Here is a 17,944-nt window from a genome sequence, read left to right on the forward strand (position 1 = left end):
GCTTTTTCTGAAGTGCTGAGAGAAACCGTTTCTTCAGAAGTTGTTCATATGAATTAAATCATTTTCGCAGCACTTGTAGCAACATGGAACTTTTTGGATAGTGGTGAATCAGTGTGCTTCCATTGGGCAGACTGATGTTTCGTTTCTGGATTAAAGAATGGAATCCATGTCTCATTATCCATCGATTTTGTTCTTGGGAAAGCTGTCTTTGAACCCACCAAGCTGACACCTTGCTCATTCCTAGATCTTCATGGATTGTGTATGCATGGATCCAACAGAAATGGCTGTCGCTATTGCAGTTTTACCTGCTGTTTATCTTCTTTCACCCAAAACCATTTCCTCAAAGCAATGAATGTTTTAGTTCACACACTCCGTTCTTGCAGGACTCCCATCCTTCGCAAAACTTACATACACACCTTATCGGGGGTGAACATATGGGTACGAACATTTTTCACATTCATAAGGCTGTTGTTGTTTTTTTGTTGGATTTATTGGTGAAAGGGCTACTAATGCCATAATGCACCTAACCCATAAGGCCTACAAGACATACTTCTGGCATTTCCCAATGGATTTCAACTGGAATTTTCCCAGTGAGATACAAAAATTGGATGACACATTGTTCTTGATGAGTGAAGGACACCATTTTAGGTATTATAAACGTAGTATACTGTTTAGGGTGCTGCAATCAATGTGACATACTGCATTGTGTTGCCATCGTCTGAAAACATTCAGAATTAATTGGCAAACTAAAAGCAGTCTGACACATATATTGTGTCTGATACTTTGATTATTTTGTGAGAAATAAATTTGGAGACCTTATAACTTGTACACACCTCGTAGATACATATTAAACACAGTTTTTTAATGAAAAAAAATTAAATTTAAAAATGTGTGTTTTTAATATACAAAATTTTTTAATATAAAAAAAATTTAAACAGTTAAACATTAAATCATCACTCACTTTTACTTTCAAGTTTATAAAACTACCATGCATGAAAATTCAAAATCATACATGTATACATGTTAATACATTGCATAAAATAATCAAGACAAACCATTTTATATAATAATTCAAACTTAAAATGAATGCTATCTAACTTACGGTAGCAATGGTATGAACTAGAGCAGTAGTGTTCAGCCATTCAATGAGGACCTCAATTTTATACACAAAGTGGAAGACAAACATAATAATATAAATTGCAGTGCTTCATCTATCATCATATTTTACATAACTATTTATTTCACCATATTTTGTATAACTACTGTGTGTAAATAGTAACCTGTAACTACCTATACTCAAGTGAGACAATTATTTGGAAGGATAGAGTGAGCAGTAGCTACTAATTTTGCACTGGTAGTTAATGCAAAATAGATATTTTTCTGATGAATCTATTGGATGAATACACCCATCAGCAAATGGGGGCTTATATGATGCTTATATCCAGGGACACCGCAAGTGGGTAGGCGAGGTGAGCATCGCTTACAGGCGGCAGTTCAGGAGGGTGCCTAAAAAATTTTTGACATATACAAGTCGGACCTCTGTTCAACGAACTTCTTTATAGAGAAATTTTCTATTTAGCGATTTTTTAAAAAATTTCCCTGGGTAATTACATTTATAATAGTTTCAGTAGAACAAAGAAAATTTCCATATAACGACGGATCACGAGAGACTTTACTGGGAATGCATTGTTTGCACCTCTGGCCTTCAAGCAATTTTTAGCATTAGCATTAGCATTAGTAGAGGCATTTGATGCAAGAAAGCAAGCTTATGCAGCATCAGCCAAAAAAAAAAAAAAAAAAAACCCACTTCCACTTCACCCCTCTGTTCGTTCAAAATACCTGTCCAGCTGAGCCTTAAACTTATTTAGGCTATCAACCTCCACCACAAGGGATGGAAGTCTGTTCCACCAACCAACCACCCGCTGGCTAAAGGCAAATTTCCGCACGTCTATCCTACATCTGTCTTTCCTCAATTTGAATTTATGCCCTCTCAGGTGATTTTTCTGAGCTAGAGGAAGAATCCCATCAGCATTGAGCATGCTTAAACCATTCAAGGCTTTATACACCTCTATCAGATCACCTCGCTGGTGCCTAGTCTCCAGATACTGTAATTTGCAAAACTTAAGCCTTTCTTCGTAAGAGCACCCCTTTGTTCCATTCACTAATCTTGTTGCCCTTCTCTGTACTCGTTCCAGCAGCTCTACATCCTTCTTGAAATGAGGTCTCCAGACCTGTATACAGTACTCTAGGTGTGGCCTGACCATCGCCTTATACAATGGAATAATCACCTCCTTATCCCTGCTGGAAAAATTCCTGTATATCATTGACAATACTCCATGAGCTACTCTTGCAGCCCGTCTGCACTGCTCAGAGAACTTCATATCTGCCTGCACAACCACCTCCAAGTCCCTTTCATTCTCTACCACTGTCAGTGTAGTACCACAGAGTTGATACGTTGCTCTGGGGTTGCTGTTTCCCATGTGTAGTACTTTACATTTATCAATGTTAAACTTCATTTGCCACCTCTCAGCCCATCTGCTCAACCTTTCCAGATCCTGTTGCAGCAGCATAGTGTCAGTAGTGTCCTTGACAACCCTGCCAACCTTTGTATCGTCTGCAAACTTGGACATTAAGCCCGATATACCATCATCAATATCATTTATAAATACAGAAAACAATAATGGACCCAACACTGAGCCCTGAGGGACTCCACTAATAACATCAGTCCACGATGAGCAGTGTCCATTGATTACCACTCTCTGTCTTCTCCCCCTCAACCACCCCTTTATCCATAGCAGCAATTTGCCTCCAATGTCACACTGCTCCAATTTGTGTAGCAGTCTTCCATGTGCAACAGTATCAAAAGCCTTTCTAAGATCTAAGTATATAATATCAAAGTTATTCCCTGCATCCAGTTCTTTTGTGACTGCATCATAGTATCCAATCAAGTTGGTCAGGCAAGACTTCCCCTTAACAAAACCATGCTGTGTCTGAGCTATAACTGAAGTCTTGTCTAAATGATCCTGCAGTGCTTCTTTAACCAGTGCCTCCATTAATTTTCCTGGAACAGAAGTTAAGCTCACAGGTCTATAATTACTTGTGTTAGCCTTTGATCCTCCTTTGTGAATTGGGGTCACATTTGCACATTTCCAGTCTATGGGTACCTCCCCTGAGTCCAAGGAAGCTCTCATAATTATGGCTAAGGGTTTGCTTACTTCCTTTGCTGCCTCCTTTAATATAACTGGATAGATCCCATCCACCCCGGGTGCCTTTCTTGTGTTTATCTTCAACAGTTTCTCCTCCACTTTACTCCCAGTTATTTCAAGATTCTGTAGCTTACTGCTAGAGTTGAATACACCTCTGGCATTCCCCTCGCTGAATAACTCCTCATGTGTGAATGTCGATGCAAAATATTCATTTAGTTTGTTAGCTACCTGAGCAGGATCATCAACACTTGACCCATCAATATCAAGTGGACCAATCTGATTCATCCCCTTCCTTCTAGAGTTTACATAAGTAAAGAACTCTTTGCTGTTTTTCTTTGCATCCCTTGCCAAGGATTTCTCGTAATCTGCCTTCGCCTGCCTAACCTCCTTTGTAACTTGGTTGCATATCAACTTGTATCTATCATAGGCTTCTGTGTCATGTGTTAATTTGTATGTATCCCATGCATTTTTCTTCTCTGCCATATGCCTCATTAGTTCATCTGACATCCATTTTGGCCTAAACCAATTGAGTTAATTAGTGCTTCTGCTAAGCACGAATTAAGAGCCAAAGGGATTACCATTCTGCAACTTATTATTACTCTTAAAACCTAACCAACCACTGTGGTTTACCAGTATTCAACAGTACATGAAATTCCAGACACGTTAAATTGCGTATCGGGATCTGTATTTCATATTTATATTTTGCAGTTATAAAATCTTCTTTTTCTACAACTTCTCTGCCCTCAGGCAGGTTCAGGGTTCCATTGGTGCCATGCTTCTCTATTTTGTGCTATACTTTTAATTCCTGCATAATTTCCTCTTATCATCCAATCCATCATTCCAATTCTCCTTCTCCCAACAGTTCTCTTCCCACACATCTACCCATCAGTCCCTTTCCTCTACATGCTTTCTCTTCTCAATACATTTCCTATAAAGTTATTTTGTCTCCTTCTTAATTCTTTACTAACGTTCTCTCTTCTGCTTTCCTCAAAATCTCATTACTCACTCTGTACACCCATTTCACCCTTTCCATTCTCCTCTACACCCACCTCGAAAGCTTCTAGGTGTCTAATCTTAGTGTCCATGTTTCGGAGCCATATAGTACAACAGTCCACATTAATGTTTTCACCATTTGCCTTCTTAATGCCTTCTTGAAATTTCTTCTCAATAGTTCTTTTCTGTTACTAAATGCCTCTTTGCCCGTTGCCATTCTTGTTTTTATTCCTTCCAGGTTTTTCCATTTTCTGTCATTATGCTTCCCAAGTACCTGTATCTGTCGACCTGTTCCAATATTGTTACATTGATTCTTCTTCCTGGCTTCTTTGAAATTAACATTACCTTGGTTTTATTGCTGTTAATCTTCATATTTTACTCCTTTATTACTTATACAGAGCAAAGAGCTCTGTAATTCTTCATTATTAGCAATCAGTATCTAGTCATCTGCAAATCTTATTGTCTTTATCTTCTCCACCTCCTTTCAGCTCTTCTTTGAATCCTTTCACCAGTGTTTCTGCGTATGAATCAAATATTATGGGGGACATGGAACATCCTTGCCTTACACCCCTACTAATGGGAAATCACAGAATATTTTCAAGAAAATAGAACAGAGAAAGCATTCCAAAAAAATTCTCGATTCGGCTAATAATATGGCTACTATCATTGGCACTGCTAATTAGTTTCCAGAAGTAGCAGTGCCAATGATAGTAGCCATATTATTAGCCGAATCAAGAATTTTTTTCTCGATTTGGAACGTAGCGAGGAAGCTATTCAGGATCCGCAACAAAATTTCAAAATTATTTTTTTCTTTCAAATTATGGACACAACAATTTTCTCGTTAACTGAAAGGTTCTACATGAAAGAACATGTAGAAATATTTAAAATATTTTATAATATTTCTGAATTTAAAAAATGGTCATATAACGATGTCTTAAATCTTTGCAAAAGTTTACATATTAAATTAAGTGACATTGATCGTAATGAGTCTGATATTGATGGTTTAGCATTACTGAAGAACTTAAGTACTTCAAATTTAAATTAAAGACAATATTACTCCATCTGAAGTGTTACAATATATTTTTAAAAAGCAATTTTAAAGATACTTTTCCAAATGTATTAAGAATTTATGCAAATGAGAGGAACAAAGGGGTGCTCTTACCAAGAAAGGCTTAAGTTCTGCAAACTTCAGCATCTGGAGACTAGACCCTTCAAGGTGATCTGATTGAGGTGTATAAGGCCCTGAATGGTTTGAGCAGGCTCAATGCTGATGGGATTGCTAAAGAGCAATGCTCTTGCTCAGATTACAAACCTGAGGGTGTATAGATTCAAATTGAGGAAAGACATTTGTAGAATAGATGTTTGGAAATTTGCATTTAGCCAGCAGGTAGATGAATGCTGGAACAAACTTCCATCTGTTGTTGTGGAGGTTGATTGCTTAAATAAATTTTTAAACAAACTTTTGGAGTGGATGGAGAGGTGAATGGGAAATGGGTTTTTTCTAGTTGATGCTGTATAAGCTTGCTTTCTGGCCTCATATGCCACAACTAATGCTAATGCCCTTTCTGACTTTACCAGTTTCAATTGCCTCAGGTGAACAGAGTTTTTCAAAATTAAAATTAATCAAAAATCATTTACGATCGACGTCTCAACAATGACACTCTAATTTGGAAATAATTTCAATAGAAAATGATCATTTGGAACAAATAAACATAAATGAAATAGTTAATAAATTCGCATGTCTTAAAGCAAGGAAACAAATTTGTATAATTTACTTTATAATTTTCCTTTTATTTTATTATTGCAATAGAATACGATTACTGTGATTTAGAATTTAAAGTTTATTTCCAGAATTTCAGAATGATTTTATTTTTGTTTGTTGTTTCATATTATTATATACGTAAGATTTGTTGTAATTCTTTTCTTTTTCAATAAATTAATAATAATTATTTACGCCTTATTTTATTTTTTAATCGAAATATTTTGGGGTGGCAAATTTGATTTCGCTTACTGGTGGCACATAGGATTGCAGCAGCCCTGCTTATATATATTATGATCATAGTAAATATAAGAATCAGGTAAGATCCCAAGTATTATTCCAATTTAAATTACAACTATACATTTTACCCTTTATCTTAATAGTCCCTGTTGATTTTAAATGATTACTATTCTGTGCTATTGCACCAGCTGTTTCAATATATCATCCTCTCCGCCATTAGAATATTTTTTCAATCTGAATTGGGTTAATGTTTAACTTTCTTTCTTTCCATGGTTATTTATATCATCTTGTCCTGCAGCCATTCTTAGTCTATGGAAGAGAATTCTTTAGGATTAGATTTAAGATTAAGATAAGCCTTAGACCTGTTTCTGTACCATTATTGTTTAAACAATTGGCTTATGCTCTAATGCTTTTTCGTAATGACAAAATTCAACTAACCCCACTAAAGACATTTTCAGCAGCGATAAGAATTAGTGATACCTATATGTACATTACTTGAATTTTAATTTAATTTGGTTATTAGCAACATCTTTCACTAAAATGCCTTACTTGATAAAACCTCTTCGTAGACTATTTTTGGTATGACTTTCTTTGCTGGAGATCTGAGTCTCCATCAAGGAAATACAGTGATACCCCTCTTCATGACTGGTTCACTGTACAATCAAATCACTTTACAATGGACTCTCCAGTCTATCATAAAGTGATTTGTCCACACCATCATTGTGAATCACGTTTGCAAATTGAATTTTAATTCTAATAAGCAAAAATAGGAGGAATATTATCCACAGGCTATAAAAGTAAAGATAAAAGTGCAAATTTACACTTTATTATTACCTTACCAATTAACAAAATTAAATGATATGTGAAAATCGGAAGAATATTTTCCACAAGTTAGCAAAATAAAAATAAATTTAAGCTTACATACATAGCTTAATTAATGCTGTAATAATATGTGCTAACTAATTGATATTTCTGTTCACTGGCTTTTTTTTTTTTTTTTTTTTTTTGTTTGTAAAATTTAAAACAGTAAAAACAGATAAGCAATCAATAATAAAGAACACAGCACGCACAAATTGCAACTAACATGATACACACAAGTGAGATCAGAGTATTTAGTTTATGAAAATTAAAAAATAGAAATGAAGAGAAGATTCTGAAAATTTAATTATTTCTTATACAACAGGCCCCCGTTATAATGTGGTTCGCTTTACGCTGATTCGCTATAACATTGTTCTTATATTATAACCCATATCTGACTATAACGCTCTTTTACAGATTGCATTTTTGGCATATTTAATGAAATCCTTTCATTTGATGGAGTTGATAGCTTGAAAATGAATAGCAAAACAGCATTAGAACGTTTCCCATGCCGACTTGAGAGATTTTCCCATGCTCAGTGAACGCACACTAATTTAATTGCAGTACAGTGACTTGTTATGTAGTTCCAAGATCAACATTTTAAAAAATGATCAAGTATATTGCTTATAATATTTGCGTTATATGCATTTATCCGAATTCATCACTCAGTACAGTATTAGACATCATGTGTAACGGACAGTTTACTTGGACATTGTATCGTAATTAATGCAACCAATGCAGTTACATTTTCAAAGAGTTAATAATGGCCAATAAGAATGAAAAAAAAAAAAAGCAACGTCTGGGCGCAGTACGAAGACTATAAATGTAAGAAAAAGACTGAATTTGAAAATTAAATTGGACGTTTTGAAGCGAATCGATTCCGGTCAACGACAAGCGGATGTGTGCCATAATTTAGGACTTGCAAGTTTAACTGTAAGAACAATTATAAAAAAATAAAGAATTAATTTTAGCAGCGGGAAAGATAGCTGTTCCCCTGCAAGCAACTAGGGCTAGGCGAGCTATTAGGATTGAAATGGAAAGACTTTAACTAATTTTATTGAAGATAATATCCAATGCAGAATTCAGTTAAGTTAAATATTATTTAAAAAAAAAAAAAAAAAGAGAGAGAGAGATTAGCCAATATGATGATCTGAAAAAAGCTCACCTTAAAAAAAAAAATAAATAAATAAAAAAATGTGGAACCATTTAAAACTGGTAGGGGCTGGTTAAAATCTAGGGAGAAGCCGCAAGTGCAGATCAAGGAGCCAAAACTTTCAAAAAAGAACTTGTTAAAATTATTGAAGAGGGGTATTATGTGTTATACTTCTCAACAAGTTTATAACATAGATGAAGCAGGACTTTTGTGGAAACGAATGCCTAAAAGAAGTTTCATATTGAAAGAAGAAAAAAAACATGCCAGGTTTCAAAACGGCGAAGGATCGGGTGACTTTATTGTTGGGTGGTAATGCTGCGGGGGATTTAAAATTAATATCCCTTTTAGTTTATTTAGAAGAGGGCCAAAGTTCAACCCAAAATCGACACATTTTTCATGATTAAATTCATCGATTAAATTAAATCAATTAAAATCAATTTAGATCAATTAAATTCATGATTTTAATTGGAATTTTAAGTTTAATTTTGATACGTAAGTAGTTACCACATAATTATATATGTATGTAATGCAAAATATTTTATATGTACAAATATTTGAATATTAAATATTTTGACCGACATTTGTGCATCTTTTCACTACTGTTTATTAATGATTAGGAAATATCCTATGGCACCGACCACAACTTACAAATACATATGTTACCTTATGGAAAGCGGTGCTCGCTTAGCGCGGATTCACTTAGCGCTCTGTTTCTCCGGAACGAATTATCACCATTAATCGAGGGTCACCTGTATATAATTGAAGATTTCACGGAAGAAGAAACACATTTTTTCACCATTATAACTTAAAAAAACCCACCACAGAATTCTAGCTATTTGTATAATCACAAATGCAATAAGATCAAGTTTATTACCCATTTATAATAGATTGTGCTAACAGAAAAGCCCAATTAACTGGAAACTGAAAATTGTTTTTATTGTTTTATGGTTGTGACTTCCAGAAATGTGCTTTACAAAAATATCACAAAGGCTTTCAAAATTGATCCTTATAAATGAACATCATATGATAATGATGGGCTTACAATTGTCCAATAGCAACATTTGTAAATGTGTTGGCTACGTGTTTTGTTTTTGCATCCTTTAGTTGAAGTGATTTTTTTGTGTTGTGCTTTAATCAATATATTAGTTTTAATCAATTTTTTTTTAAATCAATATGTACAATTTCCATTATAAAAATCACCTTTTAGAGATAAATAGCTTAGTTATACAGGCAAAAATTTCATCTTCCGAGGTCTTGGAACGAATTACCAAAAAACAATGTGTTATTGGGTTCATGATACGATGTTGTCTCTGGAATTAATATTGAAAGCGGGGAGGATCTACTATAGAATTTAAGGGCCACTTAAAAGAAGCAGGCAATGACCTTCATTCTTCCATTTTGTTCTCACCTTGTTCAGCTAAGAAATCTGCAGCATGTTTCAGGTGAACAGTAGTTGTTATTTAGACAGATTTGGCATAAGCTATGAACTATGTTTTGACAATATACATACAGAACTGGCATTTTCCAAGACACTAAATTGTGTGACACAGACTTCAACAACATTTCTTCTCTTAATTCTCCTCTCACTCCACCACCTAGTTCATATCTTATTTTCAGGTCTGCATTTGCAAATTATTCATTTCAAGTTGAATAAATAAATAATACATATTTGTAAATTTTAACTATTCATATACTTTAATTGATCAATAATATTTACTCATACATTTGATTTGGTAAAGGTCTACTCCTAAAGTAGAGATTTTGAAAAGTTGACTGAACTAAAATAAAGAATGCCAACACGAGAACCACGGAAAACTTACTGGACAAACTGGTTTCCCGCTACCGCAGTTTCTCTCTGCATTCTCAGTAAACAGATGGTGCATGTTATTGGCAGTAGAAGTCAATAATGATGTATTGATTAGTTTTTTTCTCATCATTAAAAGCAGATTATTAGTACACCCTCCAGACTGCCTCAGTGTTACGGGGTTTATCTCCCGCTTCCCGCTGTTTTAAAATAGGAAAACATTGCCACTACCAATAACACACACCGTCTATACAAGTTGTTTTCCTATTTTAAAACGGGGGGGGGGAGGCGATAAACACCCTAAAACTGAGGCAGTCTGGATGGTGTACCCGTAAGTAACTTTCAGCCGTGAAGGCATTGCACTCATGAACTCCAATAATCCGCTTTTAATAATGAGAAAAAAACTAATCAATACATCATTATCAACTTCTAGTGCCACTACTGATAACATGCACAGTCTGTTTACTGATAATGCAGGAAGAAACTGTGGTAGTAGCGGGAAACCACTTTGCCTGGTAAGTTTCTTGAAGTTTGCCACAGTTCTTGTGCTGACTTTCTTTACCTTTGCCGCAGACTGTATTCAAAGATATTTGAGAATGCATGTGATAAGTGTTTAAAGAGTTAGTACTATAATTACACAGTAGTCATTAGTAAAATAAAGGTCCTTGAGGTTGTCACAGACATTCTCTCAGATATGCCAGACAAGCTGTACTTGCTACCTTGGAGTCTAAAACGCTGATGGAACTGATATTCGGGTGACACTCAAGTCAAGTGGACCCAATTTTGGCGAAGTCCGGACAGTCTGTGACATTCAAATCCTCTGCTTGCACCTTCACAATGGTGGGACTGTTAGTAATCCTGGGTATAACCTCCATGCACAAGTACATGGTGGGTGACCACGCAGGTGTGAACCAACGTAAGCAGGGGTCGAGGTGTGGCGCCCACACCACATGGAGGAACGCCGTCCCTCTATGTTACCAGGAAGTACTAGGTGGTAGATGACTCTCATCAACCGGCGAAATACCACCACTTTGCTTATTGGAGGCTTGAAGTGGTGGAACCCATGTTTAGTCTCTAGAGATAAGTTCCGGTCAACCCTTCCCTATCTCTTCCATCATGCAGTATGATTGATGACTTTTGAGGTTATGATGAACGTCGTGGCGACAGCCAATATTCCTTACATTTTGAGGGTACAGCTCTAAAACAGTGTTCGCAGGCCGGCCGCTAATTAGTACACCGGACTGAACCTATTGGTAACTCTCTAGGAAGCTTCCGGATCAGCTAGTGTATAATCTTGCTACCTCTACTCTGCCAGATAGTGACTGGAGGGAGTCCGAGTAGTGTGTATGCGGGGAGCATTGTCGAGGCCACGTTATGTCAAGGATCTGGGTATATTCTTACCACATGTACGCCATATCCAAAAATTTCATTACTTCATACAGCATGTCCCACCTACTTTTTCTTACTATTGAATACACCATGAATTGTCAAACTAATAGAGCAAGCTTATCTGCGAAAAGATCTAAACCTCCCAAGGACTTCCTAATTCACTTCACAAATATACGTGGTCTCAATTCTAATCTCAACGATGTCCATTTCCACTTGCAGTCTGCCAAACCCCATGTACTTTTTCTGACAGAACCTCAGTTATCGGTTGATTCATCTACTGCTCATCTCAGATGCCCAAATTATTCGCTGTATGATTCCTTTCGCCTTAAAGGTGGTACTTGTGCATATGTCCGTTCTGATATTCCCTGTCAGAGACTTGGCAATTTGGAATCTCCTCTCTTTGATCTTCTCTGGCTTAAAATCTCTCTACCTCATTGTGTCAAATTCATCTGTTGTCTCTACCGTTCTCCCAACTCCATTAATCACTTGGAGCTCTTTGACTTCCTCTCTTTGCAACTTGACTTTCTCCAGTCCAACTTTCCTAACAGTGAAGTAATTTTCCTTGGTGATTTTAATGTTCACAACTCCAGCTGGCTTCCGTTTTCTAGTCACACCGACCCAGCAGGTCGACATGCTGAGGCTTTTGCAATTACTAATGATCTAGCACAGATTGTTCATTTACCTACAAGAATACCAGACAATCCTAATCATACAGCCAATACGCTTGATCTTTTTCTCACAAACAACCCTTTTAAGTACACGGTCGAAGTGAGAGGTCCTTTAGGCACTTCAGATCACAACTTGGTGATTGTCTCTTCTCCAATGGAACCTTTATCTCATGGCTATTCCCAACCACGTGTTGTTTGGCATTACAAGAATGCAAAATGGGATGACCTGCGAGACTTCTTTTCTTCTTTTCCTTGGTCAGATTACTGTTTCAAAACTTCTGATGTCAATGTTTGCTCAGATCGTGTCAGTGAAATTATTCTTGCAGGAATGGAATCCCTTATCCCACACTCCACTTTAAAATCTCGTCCTTTATCTAAACCTTGGTTTTCCAATAAATGTGCTAAGGCTGTCCAAGAGAAGAATGTTGCATATCGTAATTGGCTTGTTTCTAATTCTTCAGTTTCATTTTCTGCCTACACCAAAGCTCGCAACAGTTGTAAAGCAGTTATTAATCAGTCCAAACTAGAGTTTGAACAGGCTAAGAGTAGAAAACTTGCTTCTTGCCCTAATGGTAGCTGAGCATTCTGATCTCTTGCCAAAGCTATTGGCCGCAACTTTTGCCCATCTCTGCTCCCACCTCTGTCCAAACCAGATGGTTCTGTTGCCACTTCAGCCAAGGATAAAGCAAACATGCTAGCATCACATTTTTCTTCCAGCTCATGTATTAATGATCTTGGTAAAACACCTCCCACCATTCCCAACACGCTCCATTCAATGCCTCCTGTGGTCTTCCGTCAAAAGGATATCAGAAGGATTTTGATGAATCTTGATGCTAAGAAAGCTCCAGGTCCTGATGGTACCGCCTTTTTTTACTTTCTTATTCCAAAGGTGTTTTTCCTTCTGCTTGGAAATTTGCTCATATCCAACCAGTTCCTAAAAAGGGTGACAAATCCCTCCCATCCAATTATCGTCCCATTGCAATTACTTCTACTCTTTCTAAAGTAATGGAGAAATCAATTAACCGCCAACTCTTAAACTACCTAGAAACCTTCCGTCTAATCAACGATCACCAGTATGGATTCCGTCAGTGTCGATCCACTGGCTTATGTTACCCATTTATGGACTAATTTTTTTTGATTTGGTAGTTGTTGGCGCATCGGCTTCTGTGGCCATATTGCACCTCCCAAGGTTTTTGCAGTACTTTGATCCAAGCCCGAGGCGGGAATCGAACCCGCGACCTTTGGGTTGCCAGGCAGGTACTTTACCCACTCGGCTAGCCTGGTCGGCTATGGACTAATTCAGTGGAAAGGTTCAGTGAAACACAAGTAGTTGCTCTTGACATCTCAAAGGCTTTTGATCGTGTTTGGCATAAAGGTCTTCTAAACAAGCTTCCATCTTATGGTTTGCCATCTGTTTTTAGTAATTGGTTATCCAGTTTTCTCTCTGATCGCTCACTGAGGGTGATGGTAGATGGCTCTCTGTCTTCTAACTTCTCCACTAAGGTTCAGTTCTTTCCCCCCACTCTTTTCCTCTTGTATATCAATGACCTTCTTCCATTGACTGGAAATCCTATCCATAGTTTTGCCGATGATAGCACATTGCATTCAACTTTCCATTTTGAGAAACCTTGTCCTGCTCAATCAGCTTCAACTTCTCGAAAATCTGCTACCAATTCCTTAAATGCCGATCTTCAGGTAATTCTCCAGTGGGGCAAAGACAACTTAGTTGATTTCAACCCTTCTAAAACTCAGTCTTGTCTTATATCTCGCAAAAAGGATTCTTCTGTTCCTATGCTTATCTTTAGTGACACTCCGATTTTTAGGCAAAATGATATACAGTCGATTCCGGTTAATTGGGACACATCGGGTCTAGTGCATTTTGGCCCCATTAAGCGGCTGCCCCAATTATCCGAAGTTTCGCTTTAAAAAAAAGTTAAAAATACAATGGACCCCCGCGTTACAATTGGTTCGCTATACAATCAAATCACGCTACGATGGAGTCACCTAAGTAAAGTACCGTTCACTATACGATGTGTAGTAAGCGCTGTTCATTGTGATCACGTTTGTGAATTGAATTTTAGTTCTATTAAACAGCAATTCTAATTAGCGAAAATAGGAGGAATATTATCCACACGCTATAAAAGTAAAGATATATTAAGCCCAAATTTACCCTTTATTATCTTACAATTAAAAAATTAAATGATACATGAAAATTGGAATTAATACGTACTGTAATATGTACATACTAACTAGTTGACATTTCTGTTCACTGACATTTGTGGATGGGGATTAAAATTAAAAACAGTAAAAAGATAAGCAATCGATAACAAAGAACACGGCACAAACAAATTTCAAGTAACGATACGCGCAAGTGAGAACAGAATAACAAGTTACGAATCTTTAAAAATAGGAATGAAGCGAAGATTATGAAAATTAATTTTTTTATATGATTGAAGATTTCATGAAAGTGTAAACATATTTTACCATAATAACCCACAGAATTCCAGCTGTCAGTATTATCGCAAATTCAATAAGATCGAGTTTACTATCCGTTTATGATAGATTGCAAAAAGCCCAATAAACAAGTGACTGCTAATTGTTTTTATTGTTTTATGGTTGTGACCTCCAGAAATCGGACCGAACTATGTGGTATGGTCGGAGACAACTGTAGGGTGATCTCCAGTGCTGCTGTCTCCTGCCCCGATTAAACGGCATGTTGTCCCAATTAAGCGAAGTAAACCCTGGCTATTTTCTCAATTGGGTTCTGTTTTTTCAGATTTGCCCCAAATAAACGGCTGCCCCGATTAACCGGTGGCCCAAATAACCGGAATCCACTGTATCTCTTTTGGGGATTACCCTGACTTCTAATCTCTCTTGGCACAAGCACATTACAAATATTGCTTTCTCTGCAACTAAAAAACTTGGTTTTCTCTTTCGCTCTCGGCGTTACTTTTCTTCCAAACAGCTGCTCACTCTGTATAAATCGCAAATCCGCCCTGCCATGGAATATTGTTCCCACATCTGGGGTGGTGCCCCCAAAACCTCACTCAGGCTTCTTGATTCCATTCAGAAGAGGGCAGTTAGGTTAATTAATGATTCATCTCTAACAGAGTCTCTTCACTCGCTTTCTCATAGACGTACTGTTTCTGCTGCATGCCTCGTTTACAAATACTTCCATGGGCACTGTTCTTCTGAATTGGCTTCTATAATTTCTGCTCTCTCTTTCAAAACAGTCCGAACACGTGCCGCCACTAGCCAACATCCATTTACTGTCCAACTTCAAACCCACAGAACCAACTTTTCATCTTCCTCATTTATTCATTCCACTGCCGTTTTCTGGGAACAACCTTCCTTCATACGTATTTCCTGAAAATTACAATCTACAGAAGTTCAAATCCAATGTCGACAAATATCTTCTTTCGTCTTCTTAACCTCAAACCCAAGCACGGTACTAAGTACTGTAGGTTCTAATACCTCTCGTGTTTGGGGTTCACATAAAAAAAAAAAAAAAAAACGGTTTAATTCTATGGTCAACTTTGTCTGTGATATTTGTGTTCTAAGTGGATCACAGAATGCTGTGGAGGATAGTTATGAAAGTGAAAAATAAGGATCCGTAATGAGTAAATTCCCTTCCTAATGATATATAAATAAAAAATGTTTTTTTATTTATATTTCATTTATTTTTTTTAAATTTAATATCTCTTATATAATTTGGTCAATTTTTCTGTAAAAAGAATGAATTGAAGGTGGCAGTTTGTAGTATTACCTCTGAAATTTGCAACAGTTTCTTTGAATTTTAATTTAATGTGGTATAATAGTGCTAAATTTCGTAAGTAATTATTCCACACTATAGAAAAGAGAGTATAGTAAATTAACAGTACCATTTCCAGTAGTTCAGTAAACACAATAACCTTTAACATGTTTTATGCTCTTAATAAAATGAAAATGAAACAGCTAAGAAAAATCCTTTCATTTTACTGTATGATATATTTGAGATTTTTATAATGCATTTATTGAAAGGCATTTCTTTCTTGTATCATGGGCTGAGAATCTGAGAATTGTTATTTCTTCTTTTATAACTAATTATGAGACATTAAAATTTATTAATAGTTTTTTTTTTTTTTTTTTTTTTGGAATTTAACCCAGCAATGGTGATGGTACTTGATTGGCAGGTCTCTCTCAAAAATAATGCTCTGCATTATCTTTTAATTAATGATTAAACATCTGTATTTTTTTTTTTTTTCTAGCTTCCTGAATATAGTCTAATTTTTACTGCAATAGTTTGTGTGTGTTTGGGCTTTTTTTACAATTTTTGCTAAGTAATAAGACACGAGCACACCTGTCAAGTACCACAACCCCCATTTATGTTTCTTCCTTTTTTATGTGAAGAGTAGCATGGGAACTTAGAGGCACTGACACTGTTATGAATTTTCAAATTACATTGTTTAAAGTTCAAGTTTACTTGCCTTTCCACTCCCATGAATTAATTATACATCTACAATTTCACACGAATTGTTTTTGAAAGATTTGTTATTGCTTTCACATAAATAAAGATGTGGAAGTGAAACACTATGTTCACTCAAGATGGTCAGTACTCTATGGGAAGCAATATGTGTATCAAATTTTGAAATTTGCAAAATTTTATACTTTCACTTTAGAATTTTTTCAAAATTCTAAAATGAGAGTGAAGAATAGTAACTGAGCTATACATATATTGTTTAATTTTTTTAACGCATTTGTGCACATAATAAGCAGAAATATGTATTTATGTGCACATTTAAAATTTCATACACTTAAGTCTTTTCAACTGCTAAATGGACTAGACTAGACTAACAGATTCTTTTCTGTATTTTATGACTAAAACTTTTTTTTTTTTTTTTCAGAATTATTTTTATTTTATTTTGTTATTTTGTTTTTGATTTTTTGAAAATAAGTGATAAAAATAATAAAAATAAACAGCATTTTTTAAATATTTAATTTTTTATAAAAAAATAAAAAGTTACTAGAATAAGCAATCAGTCCATTTAGAAAAGGTGAAATACTGGTATTGTCCGAGCAGAATTCAAAAATATCCAAAAGTTTTTTTGTAGAAATTAAGAAGAAAATTGACACCTGTCAGGTGCCACACCACTGTTTGTGCATTAAGTTTTGTGCCATCACTGCTAAGTAGTGGTTAAGTAGTTTTCTTAGTTCTAAATCCACTGCAGAAGACCACAAAGATAGGTCAGAAAGTGTGGTATATTAAAAAATTTAAATGTTAATTGTTAACCCACTCTAACAAACCATTTATAAAACCAATGCAGTGAAGTGTTTCAATTTACAAGCCATGAAATTCTCGTGTAATGTTCTTTTCCTAACATGTTTAAAAAAAACTATCAAGTTGCTTCTTTATACTATACTAATAAATAACTGTATATTATTTTTCTAGGACAGTCTACTTCAATTGAAACAAAACTTAAAACGACAGTTAGAAATCATTAAATCTGAACAGAAGAGGGATGAAGACTGGGTTTTGCTGTGAACAGTCAATGCTGGAATGGCTTCCATAAATAATAAACAAGAATCAGCAGTAAATTGTGAATCCAGATTCTTGATATGTGCCTTTTTTCATGGAAAAATGTATACTTTCTATATATATATAAACACATACTATTAAGCACTAAAATATTAAACATATTTTATCACGTTTAATTTGCTATAATATTTCATATTTATTTGACCTAAAAAGATGAATATAACTATATATAATAAACAGACATTAAAAAACTTCCAAATAGAAAAAGAATTCTATATGCAATATGTGTGACTATGCATATACTGTATATTGCAAAATTTATGGACATCAGATATGGAATAAGTAAACAGTAACACACA

At 35.6% G+C, this 17,944-nt stretch overlaps 1 protein-coding gene across 2 annotated transcripts in view; it reads left to right on the top strand.

Moving 5' to 3' along the window:
• The window catches only part of LOC150083612 (mitogen-activated protein kinase kinase kinase 7-like), a 240,238-nt gene extending 222,530 nt beyond the window's left edge, over positions 1-17,708 (top strand). For both annotated transcript variants that reach the window (XM_090377382.1, XM_090377383.1), the window contains exon 16: positions 17,499-17,708. In XM_090377382.1, coding sequence (XP_090233508.1) covers positions 17,499-17,591 — 93 coding nt within the window. In that variant the 3' untranslated portion in view covers positions 17,592-17,708. The remainder of the gene's footprint in view (positions 1-17,498) is intronic.
• Positions 17,709-17,944: the final 236 nt, after the last annotated feature.

This window comes from Mastigoproctus giganteus, chromosome 7, assembly GCF_048544385.1.
Source record: "Mastigoproctus giganteus isolate SK-2022 chromosome 7, ASM4854438v1, whole genome shotgun sequence".
Lineage (NCBI taxonomy): Eukaryota > Metazoa > Arthropoda > Arachnida > Uropygi > Thelyphonidae > Mastigoproctus > Mastigoproctus giganteus.